The 12,872-nt window shown below is 38.5% G+C and overlaps 1 protein-coding gene across 3 annotated transcripts in view; it reads right to left on the bottom strand.

Moving 5' to 3' along the window:
* The window catches only part of LOC131054251 (amino-acid permease BAT1 homolog), a 35,684-nt gene that overhangs the window by 12,256 nt on the left and 10,556 nt on the right, over nt 1-12,872 (bottom strand). For all 3 annotated transcript variants that reach the window (XM_057988722.2, XM_057988723.2, XM_057988721.2), the window contains 2 exons: nt 1,374-1,634; nt 41-59 (listed from right to left, as the gene is read on the bottom strand). In XM_057988722.2, coding sequence (XP_057844705.1) covers nt 41-59; nt 1,374-1,634 — 280 coding nt within the window. The remainder of the gene's footprint in view (nt 1-40; nt 60-1,373; nt 1,635-12,872) is intronic.

Below are 12,872 nucleotides of genomic sequence, written 5' to 3'. Positions count from 1 at the left end.
GAATTTATTTTTCTGTATGGAAGAGAATGTTTTGACCAACCTGACCAACTATGTTAAACCTGCAAGGCACACAAAAAATTGAAGTGTTAAAAGGTATCAGATTTTCCTACTAAATGTAATATTCTTTGAACATTTATCCATGAAAAATTTTATGCAACATTATTGTGAAACAATATTTACTGTAAAATTTATACCCTGGTAGCTATTTTAAATTTTAAATAATTTATCCTCTCACAATAATTTTAAAATATCCTTCTTGCAATTAGATTTGTCATTCAAACTGACAGGTCTATGGATATCTCAAACTTCAATTGCACTTGGGAATATAACTCACATCGTGCCAATCATAAAGTTTGTTTTGGTTATATCCAGGGAAGCTCGTATGAATAAGTTCAGGAATTTAAAAGGCTTCTAAAGGTCGTTGTTGTAAATATTTCAATCCTCTGAACAGAAACCAACTGCAAAAATAATTCTTCAAAACAAGGGTGCAAATCAATAGCTGACTCTCATTTAACAGTTTATCTGACTAACCATAACTGTTTTTGAAAATAAAGGAATTAGGACTTGTTATTACCAAATCATATTAAAAGAAAGATTACATCATAAAGGCCAGCCCTACCATCTAAATTTGATCCTCTGCATATGAGTATGTGTTCATTTTTTGTTACAGAATTCTAAATTATCGATCTAAGAGACATGTGGTCATTGTGCCTGCCATTTGAGTTGTGTACCATATATACTAGCTGGAGTCAGTTCCCTTTTTTAATTAAAGACAGAAAAACTGTTCACATCAAGTTAAGATAGGATAATATTTAATGACAGCCAAAAATGGTTTGTAGAACTTACCATAATGTGTTGACTTGCTTCAAACATTATTTCTAAGAATGTTTAGTTTTAAAATAAACTCCCGAAGTTGTGTTTTGTTGTCTTTATTCAAGATTTAATTTACTAGAGTCTAGGTTATGACTGCAAGTATGTATATAACTTGCCCTAAATTCATTATATACGTCAAGGTTAAAAGGAAGAATGTCATTGTCTACTTCATTTAAGTTACTATGCTTTATAGAGAGTGTTCATCTTCCATTTTTGTTGTGTGGCTCATGTGAGCTGGTTCTTAGTCTTGCAATCATGTGTTCTTTTTGAGGCTGGTAGACTTAACTCCAAAATAGATTGCAACTATTAATATGCAAAACAAAAATACGTGAAAAAAAAATCATCTTAGTAAAGAATGGCAACAACCACTTGCTTTCATCTTAAACTTAGTCTCTTTTGTACAATGCAATAAACACTACCATCAAAAATATTTCACATATGGCAAATTATTAAGAAAGGAAAGTTCAATATCATAATTTAAAAGGTTTTAAATGTCTTACCAGCCTGTTATCCATGAGGCAAAGGGACCCCAGTTCTTTCCAGCAAGCATGGCACTCCAGTAATAAAGGCCTCCAGATGTAGGATAAGAAGAGCAAATTTCGGCCATGGAAAGACCCACAAACATAGTAAAAAAACCAGCAATAAGCCATCCATATACCATAGTCACTGGACCTCCATAGGTAAGCCCCGTATTATACAGAGTCGTTATGCCAGTCAAAATTGATATGATTGAGAACGACAATGCAAAGTTTGACAATACCCTGCATGAAAGAATGAGAAAATGCATTCCTTATTCTTGAGATGCAGCAGTATTTTCACAAGATACAAAGAATAAAAATATGAACAAAGAGATCCTCTGCATCAAATCTAACACAGAATCAAAAAACCATGCTTAAAGGTTGTTGAATGTGCATTTTCCAAAAGCCTTGGAAAGTACAAAATGAGATATGCAAAGAAGTTCAGAATTTGGGTGGGAAGATCTTTTGCTTTTAAATAGCTCGCAGAACCACAAAGTAAAAATATCATTGCAAACAACTACTGATATTGTACTTTTTTAATCATTTAAAAGCACGGTCCTAAAGACACAGAACTTTACAACAGGAAAGGTCTTCTCTAAAACAGTCTAGACTCTAGACACTTGAACAAATCCATGTTAAAAGTTACTGAAATTGTATTTTCCTAACCATTAAAATTTAAAAGTTAACAGTACAAAAACAAATAGAACTTCAAATTTTTGTGGCCCCGGAACCAAACTACTCCTCATATTCAAAACAAATCATGATAGCAAGCTATTGATTTTGCACTTCTTTTACAGTTCAAGAGGAAAAGGCATTTGTCTTTTGGAAAAGAAAAATCAGGCTACAAATCTATTCTCTATGCAATTTCTCAAGCATTAGTAAGTTAAATTACCAGGGATGCAAAGGACTTCAAATTTTTGATAGGAAAGGTATTCTGCTGTTCTTAGAGCTAAATAACTAAGGTCAAGAGGCCATAGATGTAAAACAATTAGCAAGATGCCAGCATCCAAATGGTATTTACTGATACTCGCAACCCTGGGGAGTGTAAATCTTTCTTATTCCCACAAATTTAAGAATTGAAAATGAAATCAACCAGGAAACTGACATAACTTTTCCATACATTAACTAGAAATTCATGTATGAGCTAAATACTAACCTTTCCAGAAAACTGATACATCCACATGAAACATTCCCATTCTTCTATTCTTCAATTTTATCAGACAATCAATCACTAGAATTTAACAGAGAACAGCAGCAAAATAAGGATACTCTCACTCTCTCCTGCACTCTTGTTATCTTTTAATCTCTCATTCTTCCAGCTTGAACTGTAAAGTACTCAATCAACCAGTCAGCTGCAAGCAACCATTCATAAGAAAAGAAACAACCAGTACGACTCATTCTCTCACCAATGAGAATCTCTATGAGATCACCCACACTCAATGAATAATCTTGTACTAAAATTCTCTTCAAGCCAAACGATAAAATAAGTATAACTTTCATGTTTACATAAAAAGTTAAAAGAATTCACTAGAGCTGGAGAAGACATTTTTAAGCTGCTGCTGCTATGGCAAAGAATCAGCTATCAAAGATGTACATTATAGGACTCAGTTTTACAATAGCATCTTCTGCTATAGCAGTATAGTTATAGACATATAAACAAAAATAAACCATCCTTCTCCATGGTAGTAACTTCAATCCACATTAAAATGATCAGCCTGAGTCCGGGATTGTCATTGTCCTCAGAGTCAGACACAGGTGCAGTTGCAACAGGTAGGGTCATCCCCAGGCTGAAGGCAACGGCATCAACACATGCCTGAAGGTATTACACTTTTACCATTGATCATACCTCCCATTTTCTCATGATCGGCTCTGCTATAAAAAGTCAGGAACTAACAGATTCATGTTATTCCTAAATGAGCTTCCAGAAACAGCTATGAGAGCAATCAAATAATGGTTATCGGAAATGCCATGGATGTTTCTCGTGCTCAAAGTCTGCTCAGAGTCCTACATATGCCGTCCACCATCTCCACCATCTTCGGTCAGTATCTTTGTCAATTTTCATACCACCCTCAATGTATTTTTTAAGCCAGAAACTCAAATTTGGGCTCCTTATAAGCCTATGAACATAATCAATTAAATCCTCTCCCAAACTAGTAGCATTGAGCACTATAGTGAGCCCCCTTTTGTTCTTACCTCCAGTTAGCACACAAACTCGTCCAGTCAGAACTTCATCCATGGTGGGTTTATAACATTTCAAGATCCTTTCACTGAAGGGTAGGAGGAGAGAGAAACATGGCATTTTTCCATTTCCTCTAGGTCCTCCACACTGTTCTCAGCGGTCATATAAGCCATAGAAATCCTGCAGCATGCAATTACTTCTCAATCTTAAAAGCCCACCTCTTCCCGACTAAATGCATAGAACAGAACAATCTGAAAAATGGATCAGTTTGTTATCCCAAACCTCGTGGCAGGATAACTCAAATTCAGAAGGCATGTTGAACAAGGAAGAGAGAGAAAATGGCAGAGAAATGGAGGTTTTGAAAACTTTGAGCAAAACCACCAATTTGCAACAGCTGGAAATTTAATACAGGTTTTGTCAGAGGAAGAAGCAATATCATATAGGACTGAGTAGCAGTTTTGTCAAGCAACAGTTTTGCAATCACCCTGCTGACAAGTAGTGGTTTCATCACAACTTCTGAAACAGCCCAAATGTGACCCAAACACTTCCAACTGCTCAAGCTTTTGACTTCCAATGCCTTTTGGTGTTCCTTATGGGTTTTTATCAACATGTTGATCTATATGAAAAGCTCAGAAACATAGGATTGTATGAATTGCTGAAGATCTAAGTTGCTAGAGTGAATGTCAAAAATGAGTTTATAGTGAGCAATGGATATTGTATAGATTGATTCAACTTGTAAGAGAGGTCTTGTTAGTGTTCTCAGGGACTGAATTCTTCAAGATTCAGACTGCTTTTGTGCACAAGTGGCCTAGGACTATAATTGTCATTGAAGTTGTGGAATTTAGGTGATTTGAAGCCCACATTTCACTAAAGTTTTCTCACACTTGTGAGATTCTCCAAAGTGAATCCTTTGTCTTCATTATCTCATCTGTATTAGCTTGAAGCTTCTAAATTTGACTGTGTAAGCATTTTTCCATCAACTTTTCAGATCACACTTCATGATCCATCATCAGAATGTAGATAGAAAGAGAAGAGTATTTTAATGGTGAATGACATAAGTAAAATACACTAGCTAAAGAGAGCAAACGAGCGGGGGAGTGGGATTGACACAGGGTAGCATGAAAAGGAGTAGTCAACCCTTTTTTGGTTTAAAATTACAAAATGAAAATGGAAATAAAAAATAAAAAAGAATAATTCAAAGTACCTGAGCTAAAATATAATAGAATATCTAAGAATATAATACAGCATAAGATTGTGAATAAGTCTGCATGCATATCTGTGTATATGCAACAAGAAAACAATATATTGCAAAAAATATCAATTGCCTATAACTGAAAGTTCAAGCAAGATAATGAAATGCTCGCAAAAAAAAAGTAATACTAAAATTATCAAATCACATCCTGATCCTGATGATGGACCATGGAGTGTGATTTGAAATGTTAAGAAAAAATGCATACACAGTCAAATCCAAAAACTTCAAACTAATATCATGGACTATGAAAATTTTATGACTTTAACTCGTCCACATTTGCAAGTTCAGCTTACTAGATTTCCATCATATTTTTTACAGAACACGGAAGCTAACAGAAAATCTAACATGCTACATCATCATGCAAGCCACAAAATAATGCAAATAAAATACAGATTGAAGGCACTGACAAGGAAAGGAACCCAGTATTTTGACAATCAAATCTGGATTCCATTTCCGTCCTAGAGAGCAACGTGAGATTAGCAGTTACTAAGTCTAGTTTACATTTGCACTCCTCTAGGCAAGATATATGCTAGAACAAAATTCCTTATTCCTCTAGATCTACTTAACTCCTTTGAAAATGATTGTGATTAAGATTCAACCAATAATCACTCAATTGGCATTTTATAGCATTCATTTCGTACACACCAACATGAAATAGTAAAGATAGAGAGACAAGATACGGATGGTACACACTACACACAATTTAACAATTATCACTTCAGCATTTGAATGATTAGTGATAGATAGGGTACATTACCCATCTACGTGTATAAATATATATTTTCTAAACATTTGATAGCTATTCCATTTTGGCCTTCTATTATAAAAAGTAGGATTGCATGGATATACCACATCATAAGTTATGATAAAGTGGTTGGTGTAATATTTTATAGCATATACTTTATTGAAGATTACTTAGATAATATGTTCCATCCTAGGTAGCTATTAATGACATGTGTCATCCTTGATTAAGGCAACTATTTGCCACCTCTACTCATCATTGATGGCAATTAGGTGTCACCTTTGCCTCTACTTGATTGATTAACTCCCCTCTTGATTGCTATTAACTTATGTCCTCATCAAGTGACACCACTGTCTCTACTTGATTGTTTTAACTCCCTCTATGAGTCGTAATTAACCATCCAACAAAAGGATATATATATATATAGATACACTTTCCTAAATTGTGAACGAAATCAATCGATTAAAATAGAATAGTCATTGCTTTAATTTTTTTAATTTATTATTTTTAAGCAAACGAGGTTTTAAAGTGTTCCACGGGGACGTGTCCCCTTGCAAAATGAGTCGTTTCGGAGACAGTGATGTCACCAAGACGAGGGGACACTTGGGAAATCCCTCTACCACCCTTCCACCACCACCACACTCTGCACCACATCTCTAGGACGTTTCTTGGAAAAAAGAGACGTTTCATTCCTATAACCCTGTTGTTCATTCCAATTTAGGGGTGTGTTTGGATTTTTTTATTTTCATTACCAAATTCCTATTGTTTGACTTGTTTCAAACTTCTGATTTTTTGCAGCAGCAATGAGCATGTTCATTTTTTTATTTTTTTATTTTCAATGTTCATTGAAATTTAATTTAATTTTATGAATGTTCAACTTCATTTTTTCTGATTTTTTGCAGCATCATTATCACAATGAGCTCTTATAGCATGAGTGAAGATGAGGATCAAGAGGTTCAAGTAGAAATTCATAATGAAAATGAATCATCTGATGAACCTAGCACAAAAGGAGTGGGAGTTCAAGCTAATAGTCAAACTAAAGCAAGTTCTGTTGGGAGTGGAAATTTCAGCTGCCCTTCTGAAATCCTCAAAAAATGAGCCAAGGGCCCCTTTGATCCAAAATCACCTTTAAAAAAAATTGCATCTAAGCTACCAACAAAGCTTGGGACACCTGGGGGCACTAGAAAGTGGAAGTGTCACATGTGTAATGTTGAATGGTTTGGCAGCATTACTAGAACTAACACTCACTTCCTTCTTGTTTGAGGCAAAGGTGCCGAAAGGTGGAAAAGAACTTGAAGTACAGGGCTGAAATATTAAAATTATGGGGTTGCAATGAAGATGAAGTACATGTATCATGTACTTTGCCACATAGGAGTAAGGGTGATCAGATTTTTACAATTTCTACTTCTACTTTGCAAACTCAAAGTGTAATGTCCCCTTTTTAGCGCAACATGATATGGGGTGTCGTTAGCCTATTCTGACACGATCCCGAAGGCTAACAAGGACATTGGTGGGATCCTGAGGTATTTTGGCCTAGGTGTTTTCAGTTTCAGGCCAATCGGTGCTGCTTTGACAAGGTTTCTAGACACTTACTATTTATAGTAAGTTAGTCTCCAAGCAGTGACTTGGAATTTTTAGTGTTTCCCTGGTTGGCATAATTATCAGTAGAAAATATTTGAAGGCGACAATGATTTAAAGGGATTATCAACAAGGTTTTAATATTTAACGATAAAGTGTAAAGTTAAATTAAATATTTAACTTTATCGTTATATTATAAGGTTGGGAATATAAAGTAATGTTTAAAATATTAAAAGTTCCCTTTAATGTGTATATTGTGGGAAATAATATTTTATTCTAAAATGTATTATCCCACATTGAGAAAATGAAGTGTTTGCATCCAGGAAGAAGATATAAATGGAGGTTGAGAGCTCTCTTTTGGGATATGCTGGGATGAATTAATGTGATGCTGTTGGATTTCGTAGAAATCTGATTATTGGGCTTGGAGGACGGAATCCCTCTTTGCTAGCATTCTCTTCGCTGTTGAAAGACACAGTCAGGAGGATTAATGGTGTTTTCATTCAGGAAACACATTGGGCTTCATTTGGTGCTCTCGCATGATGTTTTTACAGGGGTTTGAAAGTGCAGATTTGAAAATAGTGTTTTTGCTACAGTACCGCGTGAATAGTGATTTGCTACAGTACCGCGTGAATAGTGATTTGCTACAGTACCGCGTGAACAGTGTTTTTGCTACAGTACCGCGTGAACAGTGTTTTGCTACAGTGCTGCGTGAATAGTAAAAATGCTACAGTGCCGTGAATAGTGCAGCTACAGTGCGTGAACAGTGTTTTCAGCAGGTTCTATACTTGTGGAGTCCAGGTTTGAATTTGTTTATTATCATATGGTCTGTAATATTCTTCAAATCTGATTTGTATGCTTGGAGTTGGAATTAAATAAATATCATCAGCATTAATCCTCTTGCTTTTGGCATTTGATATGTCTGGTTATTTTTATATTGAATAAACTTGAAAGCTTTACAATAAATACCAGTTTACCAAATTTATCCTCTAGCAAATCAAGAACCAAAAAAAATCCAGTAGTCAGCTTGCACGCCAACTGTTTGACAAAATTACACTAAGTAGAAAGGACATAAATTTAGTACCGAACAGGGGGTGTCCATTACAGTGGTATCAGAGCAGAAGATTCTGCCATCTTGTGGGAAACTTTCACCAAAACATATTGCAGAAATAAAACAGGTCCAGAATGTATGATTGAGCATGCGACAGGGGCATTATAATTTTCGCAATACCAGGGCCAGACAAAATAGAAATCCGGATAGTCAGAGTGAGCAGTCTAGTTCATCCGTGCAGGTGGACATAGAATCCAGTCATACAGACATAGAGGAAATATTCTTTGATCAGGACAGCAGTATGGGTGACCGAGATGAGAGGAATATCGTTCCAGATCAGGGGGAGGTGATGTTCAGACAGTTGCTGGGTACGTTAGAGCAGGGGCAGCGTATGCAGCAGGAGCAGAATAGGCGAATGGACATGATGTTGCAGCTTATGGCTAGACAGATGGGCATCAATATTAATCCAGGTGATGCCAACAATGGAAACAATAACAATGGGGGAAACGATAACAATAGGGGAGATGATAATAATGGAGGTCGTGGCAACAACAATGGCCCTGAGAATAATATTAATGGTAATAATGGACATGGCAACAATGGGAATGAGGCGGATAACTTTAGACACGTTGCACGCCCAGCTCGAACAGCGAGCTCGAGACCTCTTCTACCCACCTTCCCACCTAGGGATCCGGTTCAACCAGTGAATGAACCGCAGATTACTGAGTTACAGGGTCAGTTCAGGAGGGACTGGGAGGCCAGTGGACCCGAGTTTCAGGCAGATATTTCCCTCAGAGATTATATGGACTTGAGGATGAGACATATGCCTAGAGCAGGAGGGAGGAATCAGAATTTTGAGCTAAGAAAGAAAGTTGGAAAACTTTCCTTGCCTTATTATGATGCTTCAGGGAAGATGACTGCACGAGCTTGGGTGCAGAAGATAGATACATACTTGCAGCTAAATCCTATGCCTGAGGATGAGGCTATCAAGTATGCGGCTATGCATTTGGACGGCGTTGCGCATGAATGGTGGCATCATGGCATGGTGACTCTGGGGCATAATCAGATTACATCCTATGAGGAATTCACAGAAAGATTGATCGAGAGATTTGACACTAGGGATCCCAAGTTACATTTCAAGGAGCTAGCACAGTTAAAACAGTCAGGTTCAGTGGATGCTTACATCGCCGAGTTTCAGCGTTTGTCTGTACTTGTTACTGATATCTCTCCTAGGAGATTGGTGGTGTTATTTTGTGATGGGCTTGCTGATCCGTTACGTGGTTGGGTGAAGGGACATGATCCACTCACCTTAGCAGAAGCAACTAAAAAGGCACGAGATTTAGCCCCTTCGGTATACAAAGGAAAATACCATTCAACAGATTCTCCCTACCGCAAGGACAAAGACAAAAAACCATTTCAGAAAGAGTATAACAAACCCAAAGAAGGATCAAAAGGACTAGACAGTGAAACCTTTAATGAACTACGAAAGAAGAAACTATGCTTCCAGTGTAGAGAGCCTTGGGACTTATCTCATAAATGCCCTCTCAAGGCTAAGGCAAATCAAATGGAGTATTTTTCAGTAGAGGAGTCAGAGTCAGAGGGGGAGGATCAGCACTCCGATTCAGATGAGGGTAACACGATAGAGGAGAGCAGCATTCCTAAGGATGATAGATCGTTGGCACGCTTGACAGGGGCCCAAAAGGCAATCACGTTTAAGGTCAGGGGTACTATCCAGGGGCAGAAAGTGATATCTCTCATTGACACTGGGGCTACACATAACTTTATAGATACACAGTTGGTAGCCAGGAGAGGTTTACAGACAGAGGAGCATGATGGTTTTAGAGTCATGGTGGCTAATGGCCAAAAGCTATTATGTACTCAGAAGGTTTCAAATCTTCACATTAGATTTGGAGATGGCTATGAGTTGGAGGATGATTTCTATGTTGTGGACATGGGAGATTACGACGTCATCCTCGGTATGACATGGATGGCATCGCTGGTTGAGTTCACTTTCAACCTAGCGAAGTTGGAAATGAGGTTTCAGCATGAGGGTAGGACTGTTGTACTCAGGGGACTTTCAGATGGGAGTTGCAGGGTAGTCTCTTTGAGGAGAATGGAGAAACTTTTTCGACATAATGACATAGAGTGGGCAACAGAGTGCTTAGTTATGCCAACTTCACCAGAGCCTCGAGTGAAGAGTCATCCACCAGATATACAGGAGATTCTTGACAGACATGCCAAGGTATTCAGTGATATCCCGCATGGGGTTCCTCCTGACAGGGGTGCAGAGCATGTTATTGAGCTCGAGGAGGGAGCCAAACCAGTGATGATCACTCCCTATCGTCATCCTAAGAAACATAAAGATGAGATAGAGAAGGCAATTAAGGAATTGTTGGAAATGGGGCACATCAGGCCTAGCAAAAGCCCCTTTGCTTCAGTTGTAGTTCTGGTAAAGAAGAAGGATGGGACAATGCGCATGTGCATCGATTATAGGGCATTGAATAAGAAAACAATAAAAAATAGGTATCCCATTCCTAGGATTGATGAGCTGATTGATGAGTTGCATGGGGCATGTTTCTTCACCAAAATTGATTTGCGATCCGGATACCATCAGATCAGGATGAGAGCAGAGGACATTGAGAAAACAGCCTTCCGATGCCACTATGGCCACTTTGAGTTTATGGTTATGCCGTTTGGACTAACCAATGCACCCGCTACATTTCAGAGTTGTATGAACCAGGTATTCAGGGAGCAGTTGAGGAGATTTGTTTTGATCTTCTTTGATGACATCTTGGTCTTCAGTAAGACCTGGGAGGAACATTCACAGCATCTGGAGGAGGTATTATCTATCTTAGAGAGAGAGTCTTTATATGCCAAGGAGTCAGTGTGAGTTTGGTATGACAGAATTACTATACCTTGGGCATATTATTAGTGCAGATGGAGTTCAAGTAGACCCTGAAAAGATTAGAGCTATAGTAGATTGGCCTACTCCCACGAACCTCACACAGCTTAAGGGGTTCTTTGGTTTATGCGGGTTTTACAGGAGGTTTGTTAAGGGGTTTTCACAGACGGCAACACCTTTGACAGACCTCACTAAAAAGGGAGCCTTTGTATGGACAGAAGCAGCACAACGATGTTTTGACCACTTCAAACAAGTGATGTCATCTTGTCCGGTTTTAGCTCTACCAGATTTCACGAAGCCATTTGAACTTCAGTGTGATGCTTCAGGTGATGGGATAGGGGCAGTATTGATGCAGGAGAAACATCCCATTGCATTCGAGAGTAGGAAGCTCCGAGGTGTTGAGAGGAGCTATTCTATCTATGACAGGGAGATGTTGGCCATAATGCATGCATTGGCCAAATTCCGATCATATTTGGTAGGTGGGCGTTTTGTGATCAAAACTGATCACAACAGTATTAAATATTTCATGAACCAGCGCGATCTTAATGACCGACAACAGAAATGGGTTACTAAATTGCAGGCTTATGACTTTGACATAGAGTTTGTCAAAGGTAAGAAAAACGTGGTGGCTGATGCCTTATCTCGGAGACCTCACTTATGTGCCCTGGCAGAGATTTCAGGAGATTGGAGAGATCAGATTATAGCAGAGTATGTCGGAGATGCTTGGGCTTCTGGATTGATTTCAGGTACTATACAGGATGATCGCTATGAGGTGATAGATGGATTGATCAGAGTTCAGGACAGGGTTTATTTGATTCCGTCATCACATTTGAGAGAGGTGATACTTAAGGCATTTCATGATGCACCCACAGCTGGGCATCCGGGGATCTTCAAGACCTACAGGCAGATCCGAGAGCGGTTCACATGGAGAGGGCTCAAGAATGATGTTCAGAGGTATGTCAGGGAGTGTGCGGTTTGTCAACAGAATAAGGGAGAGCACACATTTCCTGCAGGTTTATTACAGCCCTTGCCCATTCCAGATAGGAAATGGGAAAGTATTTCGATGGACTTCATCACTGGTTTACCACGAGTGCAGGGAAGGGATTGCATCTATGTGGTGGTGGACCGCTTGACGAAGTTCGCTCACTTCTTTGCTATTCCGTCCATTTACACAGCAGCACAGGTGGCAGATCTTTTCTTTAGAGAGATATTCAGGTTACATGGGTTGCCCAGATTCATTGTCAGTGATCGGGATAGTAAGTTTATGAGTGTTTTTTGGCAGGAGTTGTTTAGGTTGTGTGGTACAGATCTTACACCTAGTACTAGTTATCATCCGCAGACAGATGGGCAAACAGAGATTGTGAATAAATGGGTGGAGGGATATTTGAGGAACTATGTAACTGCACAACAAAAGGCTTGGGTCAGATGGTTGCATATGGGAGAGTATTGTTATAACACCACTTATCATATGTCCATCAAGATGACTCCTTTCATGGCACTCTATGGTTATGACGCACCTAGCTTCATGGATTTAGTTTTGGGGGACAGCAGAGTGCCCAAAGCCAAAAACTTATTGCAGGATAGTCAGGACATCCTGAAAGTGCTCAAGGAGAATATACAGCAGGCCCAGAATCAACAGAAATTGTACGCTGATCAGCACCGAATAGAGCGCAGTTTCGAGGTAGGGGATATGGTTTACTTGAAGCTACAACCATATAGACAGTCATCACTCAAGAAGAGCGGAGCTGAAAAATTGAAGCCTAGATTTTATGGTCCCTAT

This window comes from Cryptomeria japonica, chromosome 2 (genome assembly GCF_030272615.1).
Source record: "Cryptomeria japonica chromosome 2, Sugi_1.0, whole genome shotgun sequence".
NCBI classification, from domain to species: domain Eukaryota; kingdom Viridiplantae; phylum Streptophyta; class Pinopsida; order Cupressales; family Cupressaceae; genus Cryptomeria; species Cryptomeria japonica.
This window is presented reverse-complemented; position numbering and strand designations above follow the sequence as displayed.